The 25968-nt window shown below is 46.3% G+C and overlaps 1 protein-coding gene across 1 annotated transcript in view; it reads right to left on the bottom strand.

Moving 5' to 3' along the window:
- SHPRH (SNF2 histone linker PHD RING helicase) overlaps nucleotides 1-25968 on the bottom strand; it is a 759436-nt gene that overhangs the window by 618525 nt on the left and 114943 nt on the right. The window contains exon 2 of the mRNA XM_086927277.1: nucleotides 18492-19160. Within this exon, the coding sequence (XP_086783403.1) occupies nucleotides 18492-19130 (639 nt within the window). The 5' untranslated portion in view covers nucleotides 19131-19160. The remainder of the gene's footprint in view (nucleotides 1-18491; nucleotides 19161-25968) is intronic.

Below are 25968 nucleotides of genomic sequence, written 5' to 3'. Positions count from 1 at the left end.
CTTGGAAGTACTAGCGGCTATTAGACATCTGACCCCGAAGAAGGCGGCTGGCCCAGATGAGATACCGGGGGACCTTCTGATAAAGGAACCAAGGGCTTGGGCCGAATTAATTGCCCTTATAATGAATCACATCGCATGGGGTCACCCCGTGCCAGACTCTTGGAAGGGCGCTGGGGTGGTCACTGTGTTTAAAAAAGGGGCTAGAGAGGACCCTGCCAACTACAGACCCATCAGTCTGATAGATGTGATTCAGAAAGTGGTTGGCAGGGTCATCATTTCAAGGGTTGGAGCCTGGATGGAAGAGGAACAAATCCTCTCCCACCTTCAAGCAGGATTCCGACAGAAGGTGGGGACGATGGACCAGGTCTTTCGCTTTTTTGGGATCTATTGGAAGTCAGTTACCATCAAAAGGGGCAGCCTTTATATGGCTTTTATAGATCTCAGGATGGCTTTCGACCTGGTCCCTCGAGCAAGGTTGTGGGAGACGTTGGAGAAGATGGGTTTCCCCGGGTCACTTTTGAGTTTCATCGTAAGGCTCCACGAGGGGAACTATGCGAGGATCAGATGGGGCACCCAGGGCCAGTTGACAGATAGGGTGCCCGTGAGGAGGGGAATGCGCCAGGGATGCGTTATGGCACCGACCCTCTTCTCCTTGTTTGTGAATGGAGTGGTGGATCATCTGAGAGAGTAAGAGGTGGATGCACCATCCCTGGCGGGGGAACGAATCCCCACTCTACTCTTCGCGGACGATACCTTACTGATCTCCAAATCCCCGGTGGGACTTCAAAGGCTTTTAAATCGTTTCAGCACCTTCTGTACAGATAGAGGACTCACCATCAACACCTCGAAAACTAAGCTCATGGCCCTCTCACCCTCCAAAAGATTCAGAAATAATTTCACACTCAATGGGGCACCCTTGGAGTTGGTAGAGTCATTCGACTATTTGGGGGTGCGGGTAAATAGTCGGATGAATTTGAAGGACCATCTGGCTAAAATGTTACTCAGCCATAAAAGAGTGTCAGGGGTGACTCTGAGAGAGCATCGGGAGTCAACGAGTAAACCCGTGGCCCCGGTTATGGCAATCTATGAGGGCCAGATACTCCCGGCTGCACTGTATGGCTCAGAGCTGTGGGGGTTTGAAAACGTTTCAGAGCTAGTAGCAGCAGAAAACAAGTTTTTGAGGGACTTGGTGGCTCTTCCTGTTTCTACCCCGCTAATTCCCCTGCGGCTAGATCTGGGCAGGCGATCCTTTAAAGATCTAGTACGGTTGCGCCCCTTATTGTTTTGGGTGCGGCTGCGAAGGACCGGGGAGCTTGCCAACTATGCTGCCGCGCTGGACGAACTAATTTTGCTAGACACCGGTAACAAGATCAGGTGGCTGTGCAATGTGAGGCAGCTGGTGGTGCAAATGGGCCTAAGGGATGTGTGGGTGAGTCAAAGGCCACCTCCCAAACCAGTGATTAGGAAGTTATACTGGGATTGGGTGCAGGCAGAGGCAAAACGTAGTGGGGTAGGGGGCTTACTCACAGAGCGGTTCTTGGAGTTTAAATGGACCAGGAAGCTGGAACCCTTCCTCGACCTCATAACCAAGCCTCTGGATAGAGTCCTATATTTAAAGCTTAGGTATGGGACCCTTCCAGTGCACGAGTTTACCTCGGGGTGGTCTAATGCTGGTGGCCCTCCGCGCCCATGCCCCGGGTGCGAGGCCCCAAAGGAGTCTGTGGCGCATTTACTGTTTGCCTGCTCCGCTTATAAAGTTGCTAGGAAGGTTTGGTTGAAACCAGTATGTATGGGGTTGGGTTTGAGGTGCCATAGAATGGCTTTACGAGTCCTCACCACTGACTCGTCTTCCCCAGTCATGGTATGCGGGGTGGCCAAATTTCTGAGCAGTGCATGGCTGACCCGTATTAGGAGGATGAAGCAGCAATTCTCCCCCCCGCCAAACAGATAGCTGGCACCCACTGGCCGTATGTTATGCTGAGTTCAGTATAGCTTTTGAAGTCATTCCAACAATTAGATAACAGTGTATCGATGAGAATGTTTGGACTGGGCCCCATATTAAACATCAAATGTACAGGTTTCATTTTAATTGGGAATTTTATTGTGCTAGGTTTTATCCAATGTTCTTTATTCCCTTCTTTTTAATTGAAAGTAATGTATAATTGTTTAAAATGTATTCTTTTATGGTGACATTTTTTTACAGAATAAAGATTTATACATACGTTGTTTCCTTTTGTGTTGTTCAGTCTGTATTCAGTGAATGTTTGCTCCTATCGTCCTGGGGGGGGCTGGTCCTGGAACCCCCATTTTATTGCCCTGTCTGGTCCGCCGTGGCCCTCAGTGGTTCCTGGTCGACCTTGGGTTCTCTTCTGGGGCGCTGGGTATTCGTGGTTATCCTCCTCGTTGCCATTGTATGTCTGCTGGGGTTATTCCGTGTAATTTGGTTGGGTGGAGTGGTGTTGGTAGGTCGTTGTGCTGGCGTTTAGATAGAGGACTGTGCTAGGATCTTTGATGAATGCGAATTTTGTGTAGATTTTTGGTTGAAAGCTAAATTTATTGCTGGAGGGACTGCGTGGGTGTTCATAAGCTTTAGAGCCTCCAGGACTGGTGAGCAAGGGTAAAATCAAGGGGGATCCTCCTTCCTCTCCCTCGTTCTTTCCCTTGTCCCTTCCACTTTCTTCGTTACTCACATCCATTAAGTCCTTCTTGAGCTTCTTCTTTGTTTTCCTTAACCTTTTAGGGGGGTTTGTAGGTGCCGTGTTGTTCCTTTGCTTCCCAGACCTTATTTCAGCTTTTTTCTCTTTGTCTTTTTTCGTGTCCTTTTGTCCTTTCTATCCTGGCGTCTCCTTGTTTCTGTTTGTGACTCCTTGTGCCTCTTTGTGTCTCCTTTTTCTCCCTTTTCCTCTGCTGCTCTGGGTTAGTGTGGGGTTGGTAGCAGCTGGTTGGTGTTGAGATTTGATGAGATTTGGCAAGAGTAAATGAGGGTTGGTGGGTAGGGAGGTCGACTGCGCGCAGGCAGCCGCTGCCGCTGCCTCCTCTCCAAAGTTCTTCCCAGCCTCTGACTCGAGCTCTGAGCCTCTGGCACCTCTGGTCCTCGAACCCCTCTAGCTTCTCTAGCTCTGGCTCTGCTTCTGGCTCCGGTGCGGATGCCGATGCGTGAGGGTAGGTAGGTGTGAGGGACTTGACTTAAGGTGGGGCATAAGGTGGGCAGGTTTTCAGGCTGGTTTTCCCCCCTTTACCCCTTTGCCCCTTTAATGCCCCCTTTAATGTCTTTACCGCCTTTGATGCCTGCAGTGGCAGTGCCTGACAACAGGGGGACGGTAAAGTTGGAGATACCAGGGAAGCACGCTCACCTGTTGCTGCCTGGCTCAGCCTGACGCGCGTCCCGAGACACAGCCCATCCGAGGACAAAAGGGAAGGCAGGGTGGGCCCACTTGGCTGCCGGGCCGCTGGCTGCGGGCCTCTCAGTCCCCCACAGCTCGCACCGCCGCTTCTCCTGTGGGCAGCAGCCCCAGCCTCTAGACGCTCTAGGTGCACCAGGAGCAGTGGTGCGCGCAGTGGGTCCGTGTATCATGCGCCAAGAGCCGGGGTCGTAAGCTTGACTCCAGTGCGTCCGGGCTCAGGGTCAGCTTCTCCACCGCTCCTTTGCTCCACCACTCCTCCGGGACCTCTACAGCGCCGCTCCACTGCCCAGTCTCGCCTCTCCTCTCCCAAGCTCGAAGCTCGATGCTCTGCTCGATGCTCACCGCCGTGCCATGCCGTGCTCAGTAGCACCACCAGTGACTCGTGGACACATCTCTGAATCTCATAGGCTGAGGAGGATAGCCCTAGTTCTCCACAGGTATGGAAACCCAAAACATTGTTAAGTCTCAGGGTTTCAGGAGTGGTAGGAAAAGTTTAATTAGATGTAGACAAGAGTCCCAGTTCCTCAGGAACATCAATTGGGGTTCATGTCTCACTCCAGCTGAGTATTTACTTAAGACAAGGGAACCCAAGGCGCAATAAGCTAAGGACCATGGGTAAATGTTAATTTTCAAAGACAGCGGTCCTTAGGCAGTCAAGGAATATTAGGACACAATAAATATAGGCCAAATGGAGCTATATTGTTATGAGAAATGCCCAGCCGGGCACTTTAATTAAATTGATAGAAAAAATGTCATAGAACAATTTCACACAAAGTGCGGTAGAAGCAGAACACCCGCCGATGTCTGGCTAACACACTTGAAGTAGGTAAAGAAAAGGAGGCCCCCTTAACTGTCAACTTTGGGACAGGGGAGATAGCGTAGGAAACTTGAAAACGTCCCACGCTCTGAAGAGTGGGCCATATTAGCTCCTCCGACCCACATTATGGGCTTTCTTCACTATGATAATTTACATGGTGACCCACGAAATGATACTAGTACCAATGCGCAATGCACTCCAGCAATACCTGACTAAAAACCACCTTTGTTAAAAAAAATTTTAATAAATTTTTTGTCTTTATGCATAAAACCTAGTAGCACCTGTTCAAATGTTATAGCGAATGAAAATGTATTTGTTTTAGAAAATGATTCTGGAAAATGTTGGGTTTGAAATGATTAGTAATTGTATGTTTCCTTCTAGAACTTGGTCCTGAAGAAGGTTGTCTATCTAACTGTAACCGAAACGCCGCGTCGACCCCTGTTCTTTTGAACTTTTTTAACCTGAATGCTTATGAGTTGTTTTTTATAAAAAAAAATTTAATAAATGTAATAACATGCAACATGTATGTTTTTTAATGATTTGTTATGATGATGTTTTGATAATGTACTTGTTGTGTATAATTTGACAAATATATATATATATTTTTCTAAAACATTATCGTTTGATCTGTTTTTTTACATTTGATCCTTTGTGTGCATGTATGCAACTATATTTACAGTTTCTGGTGGTTTTATAGGTAGAAGTTCAAAAGCATATGCTGTACTCTTTGTCCTGAAGCATAATAGAAGTATATTTCTGGTATTGCAAGGTATTGCAGAACGCATTGCAGTTCACTACTCCATTTATTACCCATTTTGCGGTAACCCTGTGGGACGTTTTCAAGTTTCCTAACACACTTGAAGAACAACAAACAAAGGAACAAAATTTCTTTGCAGGCAAATTGCACGTAGTCTGATTATTGTAAGCAGGTCCGCAACTTCGTACACTGTGCACTTCGTACACAAGCAAGGAACCCCATTGCGGACCTGCTTCACTGACTATCAGATATCCGACTGATCGCGTTCGTTTCACTGACTCATTATGTACAGAATTGGAACTAACGACCTGTATGGTACATTGTTTCCCATGCAGCAAATAATTCTTTGAATATGAACTCTTTAGGCAAATTATTTCTGTCCTGAGGATGAACCGTTATTAACTGTGGTTCGAAACGTCGTCGACTAAAAATGCACTAAATGCATAGCTGATACAATATATACATGCATATGTGTATTGCTTTTGATTGTCTGTTATATGACTTACAATAATCAGACTACGTGCAATTTGCCTGCAAAGAAATTTTGTTCCTTTGTTTGTTGTTCTTCAAGTGTGTTAGCCAGATATCGGCGGGTGTTCTGCTTCTACCGCACTTTGTGTGAAATTGTTCTATGACATTTTTCCTATCAATTTAATTAAAGTGCCCGGCTGGGCAATTCTCATAACAATATAGCTCCATTTGGCCTATATTTATTGTGTCCTAATATTCCTTGACTGCCTAAGGACCGCTGTCTTTGAAAATTCACTCCAGCTGAGGTCACCAGCAGGGTCCAGGGCTCGTCCAGTTGTTCCTGGTTAGCTGAGAAATTCAGGAAAAGGCCTCCTGCGCCATTTGGTAGCACTGTAGCCTTACAGAAGGTCTGCCATCTGATCCCTGGGGTTCCCATCTTTATCGTGGGTACAAGGGGCAGCAACTCCAGTCGTTCAGGGCTACTCCCAGGTCACAGTCACAGTCCTACTCAGTTCTTCGAGAGTCCAGAAAGTCTTCTGAAAAAGATGTCTGGGGATGCCACATATTTTCCTGGAACTAGCTAGTAGGTGGGTAGGTTGACTCCAGGCCCCTCCCTAACTAATAGAATAAAGGTTCCCCTACTTACTTTTGCTGCAGTTCCTGTTTGCCTTATTGCACAGTGCCCCTCAAGCCTAAAATCCAAGATGGGGAAACCCTTCACCCCTTGTGCAAAGACTACGGAGTCGATAACGATGTTGCGCAGTCAGTCCAACACCCGCTATTGCGTGGTCAGGAGACAGCCCAACAAGCAGGCGTTGTAAAGACTGCTGCTTCACAATGCGACAGCCGGGAAAAGTGCTCCTTTCCATGGAGCCTTGTGCTGTGGCCCAGGAAAAGGGCTGCAGTACAAGCCTTCGTGAAAAGGAGCACTTCTTGCACATACATGGACCTTGTGCCCTGCACCCTGTGGTGCAGGGCACACAGTGTATCAAGGTGAGTGGGGGGCACCACATGTGCCCCCAGAGCCACTTTGCAGTGTCCCACGAGGGACGGGGCCCCGTTTGTGGTCCCAAATATCCATTTTTGACAGCCTGTACATGGCGGGGTTCCCACCATGAACAGGCTGTCAGAAACAGTTATTCAAATCCTGACGGCGGTGCCTGGCTCTGCACCACTGTTATTAACGGGCACAACTTTAACAGCCACCCGTTCGGATCTGATTTCCTGTCAGAGGCAAAGGTGTGGACTGCAACCGTGTTGGGTCAGACCTCCAGCATCAAAATGCTGCAGTCGGACCAAAGGGCTGTAGGTCGGACAGCCACCGACAGCCTGTTGGTGGCAGTCCGACTGACATAGTTATCAGGCCCTATGTGTCCACCCAGAAGTGGCCACTTCAAACTAGTCTGGGGCAGCTCCACTGCGTTTGGTGACTGCCTGACGGGGAGGACAAAAGTTGGGGCCTTTCCAGGTCATCACACAACATTTGCATGCAACAGGTAAGGCCCCTTTGAAGTAAATTAAGTTCCTGGGTATACCCCAACCTATCTTCCTGCCAGGGGAAGATAAAACACCTTACCACAGCCAAACCTTTGTTTTTTCCTCTGGGAGCAATTTTCACAACTCAACCAGGGCTATTTATTGGCTGGGTTTTAGTTGGAGAGCCCATGCAAATTAGCATCCAGGAGGTTCAGGTGGGATTAAGATAACTTTCTAAAATGTACTTTTCCTTCATATTTAGTATAAATCTGACTTCGACTTTAAGCCAGGTTTATATAAAAGAGAGGCTTAATTTTATTTCTAGCTGGTCCCAATCCATAGATAGACTAATTAATATTTAGTCCCTCTTCCCATTGTGTCTCTATGGGACAGCCTACCTTGCTACAGTGAAATTAGCTTTTGAGAACTATTCACTGTAAGGATATGCTACCTTTAAATTTCTAGATATTGTACTTTTAAACACCATGCACCTGGCCTTGTGGCCTCAAAGGCCTACATAGAGGTGGCATATTACTTTTTAAAAGGACTGTTTTCTCCAATCAATTTTGACAGTTCGGGCTGTAGGTTTTAATCTTCATCTGTAAGGCTACAGTGGTAGGCCTAGAGTCATGTTTGCCTGGTCATACTAGTGGATGGCACAATAGTGCTGTACTCCAAGGGTTTATTCTGGCACCATATACTATGGAGTTATAGGAAAGTTAAATATGCCAATTTGGCGTTAGCCAATTTCAACATGTTTTAGGGGTCAGAGCACAACACCATTAGCAGGTTTAGCCATGTGAAAAAAAGGTTTTAAAAATAGCACCAGTCCACAAAAAATGGGGGCATGCCAAACAATGGAATTTCTCACACCTGCATATAGTTGACCCCCAACACTCTCAGGCACCCCTTATTCAAGTTGTACTGAGGCAGTCTTCTGCACCTCCCTCCTCCCAAGATTGCAAATGGAATCTGCAGGAGCCCGGTCTAGTACAAAAGCAAGACAGAGCTGAAGGTATAGCTTGAGAGAGAGAGTGCATGTGTGTGTGTGCGCACGCTTTGGCCCCGGCACAAAAGTGTTAACGCTTGGCAGTATGTAACCATCCATGATGTGATACCCACTGAGCACCCCTGGTGAAATGATGTCCCCAACATAATGTTGATATTTCTTTTAAAGTTGTGGGCATCTGTGCTGGTCTCGGTGGTAGAAAGACTGCATACTGGTGGTATTTCTTGGCAACTTGTGAATATCATTTACTTGATTCCCGTGCTAGTTCTCTACTGTCACTCACATGGTGGCTTTTCCTGGCAACTTGTGGGTATCCATGGCATGAATCCCATGCTTAGAACAATGTTGTCATTTGCATGACGGTATTTCTTGGCAATTTGTGAGCATCTATGCTGGCTGCGTAGAATGCGTAGAATGGTGATAACTCTTAACATCTTGTGGGTGTCCGTGTAATGATGGTATCAACTTCATGCCACTGCAAAATGGTTCTTATCCCCTCCATACTCTGGGGATCCATGGTATGAAGGATGTCATTCTTGACATAATGTATGCATTCATGGCACAAAGGTATCCACCCATGGGATAATGGTGGACTTAGAAGTATGGTTGTTAATTCCTGGCTCATTATGGGCAGCCACTGACCAATGTGCTCAACCCTGGCATAATGTTAACAGTGGCAAAATGGTGGTAATTCCTGGCATATCGTGGGCTTTCGTGGTGCAATGTCAGTTCCAGCTGTATAGTGGAGACCCGTGCCATATAATGAACATCCACTAATTAAGGGTTGCAATTTTTGACATCCTGTGGCTATCCATGGTACAAATGTCTCCACACCTCTCATAATGTTACTCCTTCAATTATGGTGGTAACCAAATTAACAATAAGATTAAGCTACTGAGTCTGTGCTTTTGTATCATCCCAATGAATGCATGTTTAGTTATTGTTTATGTTTGGGTTACCCAGGTATTTGCAAACTAGCACTAAGTTTTGCTTTTGTGGTGTCATAAAAGAGGGTGGAAATCTAAAGATCATGGATACTCAACCCTAAGATTAACTGAAAAATCATCTATTATATTCCAATGAGCAATGCCAACCATGATATAGTCTAATGTGAGCGGGAGGAGCCTCTGTGAAAATACATTTTTGGAGGCATACATGATAGAAATTTGACATTCAGTGCTCTCGATCTATAGTTCAGTGTGCTAAATGTTAAGTGCTTCCTAAGCTTACTAGCTTGGATGTTGTTGTTTAAAAGGTGGAGATAATGAGTCTGAAACTCCGTTCCTGAACACTTTTGAGAACTCCAGGGAACATGGGCAGACTTCCTCCACAGGAGAATTAAAATAACCCATGAAAATTAGAACTAGAACAGTATGCAAGCCCCTTGAAGCAGGCTCAATAAGTATATCCGGCTATAAAACAGTCTGAGCCCTTGCTGACTGAACCTGCTGCATAAATTATACATTGTAAGATGCTTTTCTAAAAATGGGGTATTTCAACATATTGAATTTCTTTACAATAGATTGGCACATTTTGGCTTAAAATAGTAGAGTGTGGAGTTATTAAGCCACATCAACAGACCTGATGGCATCCCTGAATGTCCTTTTGAATCTACTGCAAATATAGTTGAGTATACCGGTTTTGAAAAAAATAATGAGAGCGCATAATTGCTGGAACTCAATCACAGCTGAGTTCTCACTTTCGATAAAGCTCTTGTCAGCAAATTAAGAAACAGCGAAGGGTATTTGAAAGTTGTACTTACATGTGTTGCATTCTTGTACAGATCCTTTTCTGGGGGAAAAAAATATTTCTGTAGACAGGTTTTCTTGCTCAAACCCAGAACAGAAATCTCATAACTAAAAAAAGGGATAAAGGGGATATCTTTTTATCACTACGTACTCTATTGTTGAGTTAGGAGTAATCAAAGATGGCAGAAGGAAATACTTACTCTATTGTTGAGTTATGATTAATCAAAGATGGAAAACGGAATTTACTAAGAGATTTTCTTTGTCAGGGCCAGGGAGTAAAATGAACGTTGCATGCTTCAGCGATTCAAATGTCATTGTGACATTTTTAGGACAGGAACCAGGATATATGTAGCACCCAGTTTCTTTATGAAGGGGAGCTCCTAGTCCCAGAGCCCAGCAAGCTGTCTGAACATGATTTGTTTTTTTTTTTTAAATGGGGACGAGAATCATCAGGTCTCTGGCTCTCTTCTGGAACCAAGCTCTATTTGTGGGACAACGCTTAGGTGTATAGATGCGGCCATGCTCTTTGCTCTATAACCTCTGCCACTAAGCTACAGGGATCATAGGAGCAATTGAAAGAGACTATTACAACCAACAATACTAGTACAACATAAGTTTGCACTTACACTGTAACCAGAAGCTTTGGAGGCACCGATATGATGGAAATCTCCTCACATCCATAGGGTTAAGAGATAAATAAGAGAATATATCACCATTATCATTTTACTTAAGTGGGTTATATAAAGTGCTCCTGGCCTGACAAATGGTAAATGTACTTCCTGGACAGGTCTCAGGAATACAAGTGACAAACAGGGCAGTTGCAGACGATACTGTACAGAATCGTAGGATTCCTATTTACATTGAGCTATCCTAAACCAGATTGCACGGCATTGTGGAAGAATGCTTGGGATCTGCATGAAAAACCTGCTAAAGACAGCGAAAAGGCCCCCCCTGAAGTAGATGGAATGAAACTGAAAGATCGCTAGTCTGCACATGATCCACATTTCCTTTGATACTGTTGGTGTTACCTACAGAGGAATCTGGAGTGCGGTCTAGCAAATATCTGACAGTCAGCATTAAATCTGATATGTCCCACATGAACTATTAAGGTTTATGCTCTGATTGCTGGAGTTCAGCAATCAGCCAGAAGGGGGCCTTGGTAGTAATGACTAGTGGCCAGAAATTAATCTAGACATAGGGATGAATGGAGCAGTTGAGATGAGCATCTGCTTCAAAATATGTGATTTAAGTGGTTGTAACAGTGATGCAAGTTCTTGGTAAAATGTTTTCATATTAAATAGGCTCCAAACTTTATTCTGTATTTGCTTTTCAATGAGGGAGGAGCAGTCAATCATATAACTATTTTATACACGTGTTCCACACTTTTCATCATCTCATTCCAAGGATAACTAGCATTTACAATGCAATGGTCTCAGCATCATTAAAGGTAGAGCTATTGGTATTGCTCATGACATTTCTTTTTTTTTCTTTAAATCATAAATAAATGGCATTGCCATTTACATTGCCAATACACAGCACTCTGCACTCAACAGCACACACCACTCTGCACCTGCACTCACTACTCTGGACTCACTACTCTGCATTCTGCACTCACTACTCTGCATTCTGCACTCACCATTCTGCACTCACTACTCTGCATTCTGCACTCACCACTCTGCATTCTGCACTCACTACTCTGCACTCACACCCTGCACTATGCACTCACTACAATGCGCACTCACTACTCTGCACACTCACTACTCTGCACACTCACTACTCTGCACACTCACTACTCTGCACACTCACTACTCTGCACACTCACTACTCTGCACACTCACTACTCTGCACACTCACTACTCTGCACACTCACTACTCTGCACACTCACTACTCTGCACACTCACTACTCTGCACACTCACTACTCTGCACACTCACTACTCTGCACACTCACTACTCTGCACACTCACTACTCTGCACACTCACTACTCTGCACACTCACCACTCTGCACTCACACTCTGCACTCACACTCTGCACTCACACTCTGCACTCACACTCTGCACTCACACTCTGCACTCACACTCTGCACTCACACTCTGCACTCACACTCTGCACTCACACTCTGCACTCACACTCTGCACTCACACTCTGCACTCACACTCTGCACTCACACTCTGCACTCACACTCTGCACTCACACTCTGCACTCACACTCTGCACTCACACTCTGCACTCACACTCTGCACTCACACTCTGCACTCACACTCTGCACTCACACTCTGCACTCACACTCTGCACTCACACTCTGCACTCACACTCTGCACTCACACTCTGCACTCACACTCTGCACTCACACTCTGCACTCACACTCTGCACTCACACTCTGCACTCACACTCTGCACTCACACTCTGCACTCACACTCTGCACTCACACTCTGCACTCACACTCTGCACTCACACTCTGCACTCACACTCTGCACTCACACTCTGCACTCACACTCTGCACTCACACTCTACACTCACACTCTGCACTCACACTCTGCACTCACACTCACACTCTGCACTCACTACTCTGCACTCACTACTCTGCACTATGCACTCACTACTCTGCACTATGCACTCACTACTCTGCACTATGCACTCACTACTCTGCACACTCACTACTCTGCACACTCACTACTCTGCACACTCACTACTCTGCACACTCACTACTCTGCACACTCACTACTCTGCACACTCACTACTCTGCACACTCACTACTCTGCACACTCACTACTCTGCACACTCACTACTCTGCACACTCACTACTCTGCACACTCACTACTCTGCACACTCACTACTCTGCACACTCACTACTCTGCACACTCACTACTCTGCACACTCACTACTCTGCACACTCACTACTCTGCACACTCACTACTCTGCACACTCACTACTCTGCACACTCACTACTCTGCACACTCACTACTCTGCACACTCACTACTCTGCACACACTACTCTGCACTCACTACTCTGCACTCACTACTCTGCACTCACTACTCTGCACTCACTACTCTGCACTCACTACTCTGCACTATGCACTCACTACTCTGCACTATGCACTCACTACTCTGCACTCACTACTCTGCACTATGCACTCACTACTCTGCACTCACTACTCTGCACTATGCACTCACTACTATGCACTCACTACTCTGCACTCACTACTCTGCACTATGCACTCACTACTCTGCACTCACTTGAGGTAATTTGAATTTTTATGGTCAAGAAATGTCCCCTAACGTGTACCCCACCGTCTCCATGTACGAGCTTGAAGTGCATGTAACTTCCCTCCTCGACCAGCTATGGAGACGCAAATACATTTGCGTCCAACGTTAACATGTCCTCTTTCAGATCCACCATGAATGGATTAATAATTCAGTTCCTAAGTATGCCTTGCCAACGTCTTTTCATGGTGCACTTTCACGTTTTCCTAGCCCTGCAGAGCTAGGCCCTGATTTCTGCCATCGAGCCCTTTCTGCTCTCTGCCTCCTGAAAGCTGCAACGTGGGATACATCCCTGACCTCTGTCCTACTCCCTGCGTGGCGAGCGGTGCCCGGCTCGGCCTGCTTGCCTGCCAAAGACAGTATTTTGCCTTCAAGTTATCAGTATAGCCGAGCTCAGCTCCTCGAAAACACATTCCAGTCTAGCAGAGTAGATAAACAATCCCCGGCTGCAGAGCAAAGGGCCCGGCCTTTCTGTCTCCATGCAAGTAATTCATTGCTCCCGTTACCATGGTAGGCCCATGGCCCCTCGCATTACACGCAGACACGTAATCTCATATGCACGCATTAATAGTCAGTATAGAGTAGCCTCTGCCCAAGAGACTTTTCCTTCTAGATAATATAGTTCCCCAATCACAAGATATCAGATATGATTTAGGAACGAGTCGATCTGACATGCCAGACTTCTGTCTCTTCCTCTAGTGTTAAATGTCATGCCCCCTGCACCCTCCAGCCTCACGTCAGTCACACGTTATGCTGCTGCGCGCGCATCCTTGCTACAGATTTCTGCTGACACTGCAGGATTCCTCTATGTATCCACCCACTTGTGACACTTTCTTGTGACGTTTCTAGCACACACCTCTGTGTACGCCCTTGTGCACGCCTTCTGTTACGCACATGTGTTCTTATCTCGTTTCTCTCAGCTGTTACGCCTTCTGTATCCATCACCATTATATGCATTGACTATATATATTGTACTCTGTTAATAAAGTATTGTCTATCCCTTCCTGAACCTCAGTGGTGAAAGGAACATGATACCATGGTTCGAACCATTCCATTTTATGGAATAAAACCCTTATAACTCAGATACCACGGACTCTGCCTCTCATTTCCGAGTGAGTTATTTTATTGAACTTTACCGCATAGAAATTCCGACGGTAAATATTTATTTACCACACACTACTCTGCACTATGCACTCACTACTCTGCACTCACTACTCTGCACTATGCACTCACTACTCTGCACTCACTACTCTGCACTATGCACTCACTACTCTGCACTCACTACTCTGCACTATGCACTCACTACTCTGCACTATGCACTCACTACTCTGCACTATGCACTCACTACTCTGCACTCACTACTCTGCACTATGCATTCACTACTCTGCATTCACTACTCTGCACTCAATAGTCTGCACACTCACTACTCTGCACACTCACTACTCTGCACACTCACTACTCTACACTCACTACTCTGCACACTCACTACTCTGCACACTCACTACTCTGCACACTCACTACTCTGCACACTCACTACTCTGCACACTCACTACTCTGCACACTCACTACTCTGCACACTCACTACTCTGCACTCACTACTCTGCACTCACTACTCTGCACTATGCACTCACTACTCTGCACTCACTACTCTGCACTCACTACTCTGCACTCACTACTCTGCACTATGCACTCACTACTCTGCACTATGCACTCACTACTCTGCACTATGCACTCACTACTCTGCACTATGCACTCACTACTCTGCACTATGCACTCACTACTCTGCACACTCACTACTCTGCACACTCACTACTCTGCACACTCACTACTCTGCACACTCACTACTCTGCACACTCACTACTCTGCACACTCACTACTCTGCACACTCACTACTCTGCACACTCACTACTCTGCACACTCACTACTCTGCACACTCACTACTCTGCACACTCACTACTCTGCACACTCACTACTCTGCACACTCACTACTCTGCACTATGCACTCACTACTCTGCACTCACTACTCTGCACTATGCACTCACTACTCTGCACTCACTACTCTGCACTATGCACTCACTACTCTGCACTCACTACTCTGCACTATGCACTCACTACTCTGCACTATGCACTCACTACTCTGCACTATGCACTCACTACTCTGCACTATGCACTCACTACTCTGCACTATGCACTCACTACTCTGCACTATGCACTCACTACTCTGCACTATGCACTCACTACTCTGCACTATGCACTCACTACTCTGCACTCACTACTCTGCACTATGCACTCACTACTCTGCACTCACTACTCTGCACTCTGCACTCACTACTCTGCACTCACTACTCTGCACTCTGCACTCACTACTCTGCACTCACTACTCTGCACTCACTACTCTGCACGCACTCACTACTCTGCACGCACTCACTACTCTGCACTCACTACTCTGCACTCACTACTCTGCACTCACTACTCTGCACTCACTACTCTGCACTCACTACTCTGCACTCACTACTCTGCACTCACTACTCTGCACTCACTACTCTGCACTCACTACTCTGCACTCACTACTCTGCACTCACTACTCTGCACTCACTACTCTGCACTCACTACTCTGCACTCACTACTCTGCACTCACTACTCTGCACTCACTACTCTGCACTCACTACTCTGCACTCACTACTCTGCACTCACTACTCTGCACTCACTACTCTGCACTCACTACTCTGCACTCACTACTCTGCACTCACTACTCTGCACTCACTACTCTGCACTCACTACTCTGCACTCACTACTCTGCACTCACAACTCTGCACTCACAACTCTGCACTCACAACTCTGCACTCACAACTCTGCACTCACAACTCTGCACTCACAACTCTGCACTCACAACTCTGCACTCACAACTCTGCACTCACAACTCTGCACTCACAACTCTGCACTCTGCACTCACACTCTGCAAAGCGCGTCCACATACCCAAAGCGGCTCATGCACCTGTCTGTCTCCCTTGGGAGGCATTTTAACAACAATAGGTATCGCTGCCGAGACCTAATGTGTGTCACAAAAAGGCAGTTATGTAATGTGTTTTACACAGCTCAGAAAAGACTACATCAGAGATGTTGCCCTGTAGTAAAAAAATAATACTTGTACTCTGAAATGCAAAACATGAACCCCTTTATTAAACAGTCTTGCTTAAACCTTTGACTGCCATATAGCGTTTACCTCTATAATGAGCAATTGAAGCCAGGGAACCCTCCTGATACTTACATACCTTAACCCCTTAAGTGCTGCGCACGACCAATGGTCGTCAGCAGCGCTACCTCCCCAGTGCTGCGCACGACCATTGAACGTCCATTCAGCACTAGTTCTAATGGACAGCGCAGCACTGGGGAGGAATGTGTAATAGCAGCTATGAGGTTAAAATATTATTACGCCCCTAAGTCTTGCACCATTTCTTTTATCCATCTTACCCCAATGGATGAAAAAGTTTTTGTTGTGATGTTGGTGGGAGACCGGAGTTTGAAAGTGCCGGTCTCTTCAGGGCACTGGCAAACTCTTGTTCAACATAGCCAAAAACCATAACCATAGCCAATCGGTTCCACCGGAGAGACCTATTGACTGTCCCAATGCTTGTTTCCACTGGAAATGTTTAAAGCTAGTATTAATGTTTGAGTGGAGTATGTAGTTTTTTATTTAATTGCTTCACTCGATTGCATTTGAGCTTTTGGTTCAGTAACTACTTTCCACTTATGTCATTTGCTTTAACTAGACAGCTGAAGTATTAATTTACACAATGATAATCATTTAGGATTATAATATTTTTTCATGAACTTCCTTCAAAACACACCTTTCTGCAGTGTTGTATCTCCATTGGCGCACGCACCGGAAGTCAGGCAATATCGCCTGTGACGGGGGCGGGGCGGGGCGGCGTCCGGACCGGAAAAGGAGGCAGGCGGGCTAAATGCGTATCGCGGCCCGGGGCTCCTGTGAGCGGTGGAGTGCCCCGGGGCCGCCAGCAGGAGGTTATGCAAGTGTTGCGGGGCTCCCTTGACCAAGAGGGAGCCCTGTGAAAGGAGCTGGCAAGAGCCGCAGCGGCGGAGTCCCCTGAGATTGGCCCGGTAAGTTAAGGGCTGGGGGTCTTGGTGAACTTGTGTGTGTGTCTGTGTGCGACGGGGGGGGGGGAGCACTCGTGTGTGTGTGTGTGCGCGTGTGTATGTGTGGGGGGGTGTCTGTATGTGCGTGCGTGCATGGGCGCTCGTGTGTGTGTGTGTCTGTGTGAATGCACGACAGCAGCTGCCCACAGCGAGCGCGTTCGCGTGCGCGTTTCAACTCGCCTCCAAGGCGATGCGCGCGGCCAGGATTGTCTCCTGGGAAGCACACACGCCGACAATAGGTTCTCGGCGAGAACGCGCTTCCGCGCGCTTAACCGAGACCTAAAAACTGCAACCGCTGGAGAATTAAACAGATGGGAGGGAGCTCATATTTGGGGTGGACACAACATTGCTGCATGTTTACCGCTGGACAGCCAAAGAAATCAAACAATCAAAGCATGCAAATGAGCAGTCCTAAGATCAATGTTGAAAACATATCTGCAAATCCAGCGTTTTGAAAACCACTCATGCTGAGTTCTTGATGCTCACCACATATAGCTGTGAATAAGAACTGTGATCAGACCTATTGTGCAACGATTAAAGTAGTGTTTGCTCTTATTAACAGTACATTAGTCTTCCTTGCATAGATTATCAATAAACATTAGTATAAATGTCTCACAGACAACGTGCACATAAAGTGTTTAATTAGGGGTTAAAGCCAACAGTGAAAGTGGAAGATTCGGAGAAGCTGGGAATAGTTGGATCTTAACCAAAAAATTGCTGGTTTGTTTAAGCATCTTGAATTTTCTACTATGTGGACCATCTTACTTGTCCGACAGGGCAAAGACATGAAAGAAGGTACAGCAGCATCATTACTGCAAGGGTTTACCCTGTTCAGGGGATTAATTAATCTACTGCACAAGAATAAAGTAACTGTTTTCTGTTTGCTATTAACCGCTTCACTGCGGCGGCTATTCCGCCACAGTGCTAAGGGGGCGGGGCGTCCGCGCGGCGGCCCCATGCTGGTGACGGAACCCCTCCGTCACCAGCCTCGGTTGAGCTGTGCTCATGACGGAGCGGTTCCGTCATGGCCCGCCCCGCTCAATAGAATGCTCAGCGCAGGCGCGGAATTCGCGCCGCGCATGAGCGGCGAGCGGGCCTTGACGGAACCGCTCCGTCATCACCACAGCGCACCCGCAGCTGATGACGGAGCGGTTCCGTCATCAGCGTGCAAGGGTTTAAAGTCCACTTAGAACCATAATCATAAACATGTGACAGCACAGTCTCACAGAGGATCATGTGCCTTCAGTTTCTGCTGAATTCATATTTTGCTGTTAAGGATTTTGGCCCGCATAGAAGGAACTGTATTTTGTTAACAACCCTTCCTATACACAATAACAAAAAATACCCTTGACCTTAAACAGCTTCCCAAACAGATGATCTTTAAAAAGTACCTTTAAAGTTCCTAGCAAAGCAGGTTGCTGATGCAATCCTATTATACTCTTCTTCTGAAGCCACCTCAGATCCTCCAAAGTTTCACTATTGAAAGATGACATCACCAAATACACATCATCTTTATTACTTTGTTGTTCTTTTGGTCCGGTTTGGTTGTCGTCTGCCGCAACATTTTTTGCATGAACACAAATCTGTAACTGTTCACCTGATTCAGTGGTTGTTAATGTAAAAGAATGCTCCAGAATACTTTTTTCAAACGTCTGCCTGTGAAGAGGTTGAAGAATGAACTCCGCCAATAGAGCTTGCCAACACCCTTCTTCTGAGTTTTGAGGCAATACCAAGAGGTTCGGACAGATAGATAATGAAGGCTGTACAGTGCAGGTCTCATCAGTCTCCGCAACATAGGACGGTGAAAGAACAGATTTTGAACTGTCACTGGTGTCTGTCTGTGTCAGTTCTTGGACTACAGTATCATGTAAAACCAAAGGAGAGATTAAAGAGGAGCTAGGGCCAGGAATGGTACCATCTTCTTCCATTGTAAAGTCCTCATTCCTACGGTCTTCATGCATATTCCAACAATGCAGTTTCTTTGTTTCCTCAGTCATTCTCACAGGAGGTGCACTCTTTCGGCGACTCATCTTGATGTTTCTTCAAACAAGGATGCAAACCTGTATAAAGACGGACACGTATTAGTAAGTAGTGCAACAAATGACAGGGCTCATGTAAGTAACTTCCATTCTGTGTCAAAATGTTCATCACATATACCAATCAAATGTAACCACATGCGTGCGGCGGTTATTTTTGCGCTGTGCTGCTTTTTTCAAAAAGCCGCGTTACATGACGAGCTGAGCTCGTCATGAGCATGCAAGCAGCACAACTCATGACGAGCTCAGCTCGTCATGAGCACGGAAGGGGTTAAAGCATTCCTCGGGCCCACAGCATTAACTTTAGATTCACAGTCGGGGACTTAACAAGCAGGTCAACAACAGTTATATGTCAAACTCAGTGGCAATTCCAAAGAGGATAATGAAATGCTACATCTGAACTTCACCACAAGATATAAATGGATGGAGAACCACAACACTAACTTTAAGAAAGCACAATCAAGAGCTTGTGATGAATGATTCAAAACTCAACAAAGGCAACAAATGACTTGTTTCAAGCCAAATTTAGTTCAGACTTAGCATAAATACTTTGCTTTCATTAGAATGTAATCTGAAAACTAGCAAACACAACAACTCTTTGTGCAATACAAACTTACCCAATGCTTATAGCCTCTCCTGGGTTCCCCCACCTTCTCCCATGTCCTTCATTTTCTCTCTCAAGGGACTCTTACTAGGTTTATATACATGCCTGTGCTACTTTAGCTTTCGCAAGAGCATGCGTAGTTTCACTTTCAATGCTGAATTGGATTTTCTGTTTCACGCTGTTAGATTTTACTTTATCAAAGTGATTTATACTTCAAATTAATTTTAAAATGTTCAAAACTGTGCTGCATAGACAAATGTATTTTTACTGCTATACCATGTATTTGGATACGCTATACCAGTAATTTGCTTACAGAAAGATTGCCACAGTTGCTCAACGGCTTTTCTTTTTACAATCAAACTGTTCCTGACCTGGGCATTGCAGTTTTGTAAGATGTACCAATTGTGCCAAATTGTGATTGGCTAGCGTGACCCTTGGGAGTATATCATGTGACAAAGTGTAGGCTTTTTTCTTCACATTTCGCTTGGCATGCCACCGCCCAGATGTCTTCCAATTAAGGTTGTCAGAGGTGATTCTCCAGTGTGGGCATGGTAGAGCCTGGAAATGCCTCAGCCAGAATCCCTGCTTCTCGGGTAACTAACCAGGTCTCTTCCAACAAGAAACTAACAAGCATTTACAATGCAATGGTCTCGGCATTGTTATAGTTAGAGCTATTGGCATTGCTCATGCCATTTTTATTTATGTTTTGGTTTTTAAAACATAAATAAATGGCATTGTCATTTACAATGCCAATAGCTTAAATCGCTCGCAAATGCATGACCTATTGCATTTACACCCACACAAAGCCACCCACACATACAGAGCCACCCACACAGAGCCACCCACACATAGTCTATCACATAGAGCCACCTACACACACAGAGCCACCTACACAGAGCCACCCTCACACAGAGCCACCCACACAGAGCCACCTACAAAAAAAGCTATCCACACAGAGCCACACACACAGAGCCACACATACAGAGCCACACACATACACACAGAGCCCCCCACACACACAGCCACACACAGAGCCCCCCACACACACAGAGCCACACACACACACACACACAGCCACACACACACACACACACACAGAGCCACACACACACAGAGCCACTCACACACACACAGAGACACACACACACACTCACACACACACACAGAGCCACACACACACAGAGCCACACACACACAGAGCCACACACATACACAGAGCCACACACACACACAGAGCCACACACACACACAGAGCCACACACACACACAGAGCCACACACACACAGAGCCACACACACACAGAGCCACACACACACAGAGCCACACACACACAGAGCCACACACACACAGAGCCACACACACACACCCACTTGCAAAAGTTTAAAACAGCTGAAAAGACCATTTTGTTAAAATACAAGACCCCTGACAATGCAACTTTGTAAAATTTTAAAACATAGCGGACAAGTGACCAATTCTGCCATTTTACCCACCAGCAATGTGTATACTGGGGTTTTGACCCATAGTGAAACTATTAAAAAAAAAAGAAAAAACTACAACTAAAAAAACAAGCCACACAAAGCAGTATGCCGTTGGTTGAAGAAAAAAATGTATGCTGATGCACTATGTCATAGTGCCAAAGCGCAGAGTTGTGAAACGAAAACTAAAATCACGTTCCAGACTTCTTTTTATTGCAGATAATCATGTTAAACAGCTCAGTGAGTGAGAGGGCAAAGATGCGTTTCAGATCCAATTGCAAGCATCGCACTGCTAATTGGCTAATGCTAACATTCCTTAGAAAACCTACAAAAGGCGTCATTTACATGAACAGTGCGAGCAGCAACAGTTAAAAACGTCAAGACAAACTCAAAAAGTTAATCTAATGTCATGTAGCCACTATTGCCAAACATATCCTCGCCTGAAACCTGGTGCACGGTGGCACTTTCACTGGGTGTTTTCCAAGCTACGGGCAGCTAGGTGTGCGCGAGGAAATAAAGTGGGCACTCAAGTGCTGCCTCGTTGTGCATTAAGCATGTGTGCTAGCTTCTGTGTGGTGTGCACACCATGTGTCCGTCGAATACGAGTTCACGTGCGAGACTGGTGTGCTCGAGTGAGCGGTTCTGTGGTGTTTTCACATACAAGTCTTTGCAGTGTGCACCTGTGCCTGGTGCATCCTGGAATTCAGGTCTGCGGAGCCAGTGTGAATCCGTTAAAGTATCTGAATGGCGGGGGTATTTCTGTGCCTCAGAGAGTCGGGCTGTTCATGTGCACAAAGTGCACTGGTGAGCTGTAAGAAGCCTCTGGGAGCTAGCTGCCATGGTCACGCACATCCACCAGAGTTGGGCTGAAGCTGCTTGTGATGCGCAGAGCTTTGCTGAAAATCGATCAGATGGAGTGACGACGGAAAGGAATTGTCACACAAACGCGCCAGTTTTCCGCTGGAAGCCGCTTGTGATTCCACACGTTCTCCTTCTGCCCCAAAAAGCTGCTGGGGGCCCACGCATTTACCGGTGATCTTGACGGTCCTATAAATAAAGTCAGTGGGATGAAACAAGTATGCTGCTGGTCGACGGGAAGCTGTCAATGATTGCACACATTCTTTTGTGATGAGAGCGCATCTTTCATTATGACCCAAGCCACTGGTGATTCCTCAGGCGCTGCCGGCAATCGTGCACATTCCCTGGTGAGTGCACTAGGCATCCCGTTTTCGTACAAGGCTGCTGCTAGTAGTCTGCTCAAAACAGCTGGTGCTCCGAGGAAGGCTTGTCATGAGCTCTGGCACAGAGCACGGGAGCCTCCCAGCTCCCCAGTACGGGAAACGGGAAATACTAGGAGCGAGGGAAGTGTGTCGAAAAGTGAAGTCACATGCATCACCACCTGGCCCCTCCCCACCAAGGCGTATGTATAGAAAAGGACAATTGCAGGGCAGGGCACTCCCTGGACCCGGGTCAAAAGCAGGGAACAGAGGCACGAAAAGAGGAGCGCAGGCAAGGAACAGAGGTATTAAAACTTACCAGCGGGGGGAGGGGGGGGTTGGGTGTCTCTGTCTGTTGCGCGGCCGGTCGGACAACGCCATGTTTCTCCGAGGCGAAGCAGAAATGCCTCGGAGAAACCACCTTCATTTTCGGATTCGGGGGCGTGTTTTTATTTCTCTCCAGCCAATGGAAAGAGAAGAGAAAGAAAACCGAAGGAAGCAAAAAAACATGCCCCCGAATCCGAAAAAGACGGGGCTTAAACGGAGTGACGCCCCTCTCCTCCAATGGCTGGCCAGCATTTACGAGGCCAGCCAATGGAGAAGAGGGACGGGTTTAAGCCCCCATACTGTAGACAAAGTCTCGGAGCGAGACTGCGCAAGCGCAGCTTTCGCTTGTCAGAGACCTAAAAAAAGGAAATAGCCTTGACAATGTGGGCTGAGCCAAGCGGAACAAACTACACAGCTGCCTAAACCACGTAGCTGCCTAAACCACGCATATGCGTGGTTAAGGCACCCAGCTGTCTAGATGAGAGGATGGGCGGGAACAGGAAGGATCGGGAGAGAAACTATGGGACACAGCCTGGTAAGTGGGTTTGGAGCAAAGTTTGAGGGGGGGTATTAGCGCTCAGGGTGGGCAGGCAGTTTTAGGTCTCAGGGCGGGGGGTGGGATCGTTTTTGGCAGGGTTTTAGGGGTGAGGGTGTAAGGGTAGTTTTAAAGGCTGGGGGCGGGTTTTAGGGTGTATGGCGGCGGGGAGGGGCAATTTTCAGGGGGTGGGTCCGTTTTAGGGCTCAGGTTCGGGGTTGGGGTTGTTTTTGGGCAAGGGCAGAGTTTTAGTGAGGGTGAGAACCTCCTCGTCCTCTGCTCCTACACCTGATCCCTCCCGTGGTTTTATGGGCAGGGGCAAGGGTGGACTGCAGGGCTGAGGTATTGGTTGTTAGGTCACAAGGTGGGGGGTGCATGGTTGTGCAATTTACCATGAATATCCGTTTAGTAATCATGCCTTCGCAATGAAATTTATTGTACAGGCATGCATGGTAAAGACGTGGTCGATGTCTGAGCGAGTTTTACAGGCATTTGTGGTTTTATCCTACAACAATAAAAAAAGTCTGCATTGACCACAATATATGAGATACAACCATTTCATACACTGCGCAAAGTCCACCAAAAGCACTTTGCACATCCCACACTAGCAGAACAACTGCAGACCAATTGGCATTTTCTCAATTCCGCATAAGTGCACTCTATCCACATTTTGATAACTTGAGATGACCATGTTACTCAATAAGTGAGTACACGTAAAGTGTGTGATGCTGTGGCTGCTTCAAAGTGGAATAGCTTGCCTCCTGACTGCACCAAACAAGTAATGCTTGGAGGTGCTTGAATTAGTTGCTTAATTATCATGGGTGAATTCCATTCCCATTGTGTTTTGCTGGTCTGTGCGATTAAAGGCGACAATCGGGCACATGCTAATCAGTCATTGTCCCACCACGAAAACACCAGTCTGGCTGAGACAGCGATGCTAGACGCTCTTTGAAAGGCAACTCAAGCAAGTCCAGGGATGCTTCAGCCTTATTGGGTTCAACAAATGAGGTGTAGCTTGAGTTTTTATGATACAGTGAGGTCTTGATCTGGTCATAGTCAGTTTCTACCTCTACAGACCAGCGTCTATCAATCTGCCTCTAATGGGTCAGCTTAACCTAACCACTTCCCTGAACGCAAGCAACTCTAGATGGACTCAGCCGCCCCACCCAGGCAACATGATGATATTAAGGGGGGACATCCCATCAGCTATCAATCGAATAGGTCTCTTTACAGTGCATGCGGTTTTAATGAATGCCATTACAACGCAGTCATTACAACGACCGCGTTATTACATCTCAGACCCTTACAACGCAAGTCATTACAACAACTTGCTGTAGGGGAGGCACTGGTTGTTGGAATAGTATCAATTGCTATTCCAACTCCCGTCTGTGCAACAGTAGGGAAGGTTTTGGATTTAAAATCTAACACCTTCTGCCCCCTACAGCAAATTGTTGTAACGGTTTGCGTTGTAACAGCATGCAAGGTCGTTCTAATTACCGCGTTGTAATACCATGCGATCTGTAAACATTGTTGTAAACTAGGTTTACTCTATGATCAAACACAATACGCCACTTAACTACACGGTGATGCAAGGAGAGGAGTATAAACTATCCACCAAAGTCATTTTTAAGAAGGTGTTGGATCAGGGAAATAAGGAGTTTATTTCATTCCATGCTACTTTTCTCCAAAATGTGTTTTTTTTTGTAAATTTTGGTTAAGGGACACTGAACATACAAATAGCCACATTTTCTTCAAATTTGTAGGTATTTTTCGCTCAGTAATCAGCTCTTGCAATGACCTCAGTATTGGCTCATGAAAGAATTCGGCCATGGGCTTCCTGCTGCTGGGAAAGTTTTCTTGACTATTTAGTGAACAGTAAAAAGTCTGACATTGGAGCCTGTTGAAGATGTCGTAGAAGTTAAAACCAGTGATAGACTAACCAGAGCTGCTGGCCTGTGCAGACTGAAGGGCCCATTCAGACAGGCATTTTGGAGTACATAAAATGCATGCCTTTGTGAAATAACATCAAAACATCTAAAATGCAAATACTCATCTGCAACTAGTACAAGGAGAAAGGACAGTGCTTTCAGTACACTTTTACTAACAGTGAGTTGTCAGTTTCAGGCAATGCAAGCATACGCAAAACATAACTCCTGTAGTACTGCTTCACTCATGCTTTGTGCATAGGCCCCACTGTGCCAAACTGGTAAAAATTTCAAAAAGTGCAGCTGGCCTAAATTGTTCTTAGGATTGCCAAAGCACAAGTCTTAATTCAAAGTCATGCCTCCATCTTCCACCATCCAACACTTCTTATTTCTTTAGCTTTATTCACACTTACAAGTTCTTTTTCGCCCCTCCTTTCGCCCTTTCCCACCATTTTCATATCTTTCTGTTCCTTCGTCTAACTCCATTTTCTGCCTCTCTCTCTCCACTGCCCAGGGTCAAGTCTTAAGATTAAAATAAGTTCTGTGTATCTAGCGCGATAAATGGAAAATTAGAAGAGCAGGTACTCATTATTTAGAGTGCCAGTTTGCTCCAGAGAAGTGCCGGTACTCTCTCATGAAATGCATTGCAGGAGTGCTGCGAAGTGCAAGTGCTTTACCTCTTCAGTTAAAGAAGTATCTGACCATTCAAAGCATTCAGCGGCTCTCTGACGCGAAAAAACCACCGCGAA

The sequence above is a fragment of the Lissotriton vulgaris genome, chromosome 6, assembly GCF_964263255.1.
Source record: "Lissotriton vulgaris chromosome 6, aLisVul1.2, whole genome shotgun sequence".
Taxonomy (NCBI): Eukaryota; Metazoa; Chordata; class Amphibia; order Caudata; family Salamandridae; genus Lissotriton; species Lissotriton vulgaris.
The sequence above is the reverse complement of the archived record's forward strand: the minus strand, read 5'-3'. Positions and strand labels throughout refer to the sequence as shown.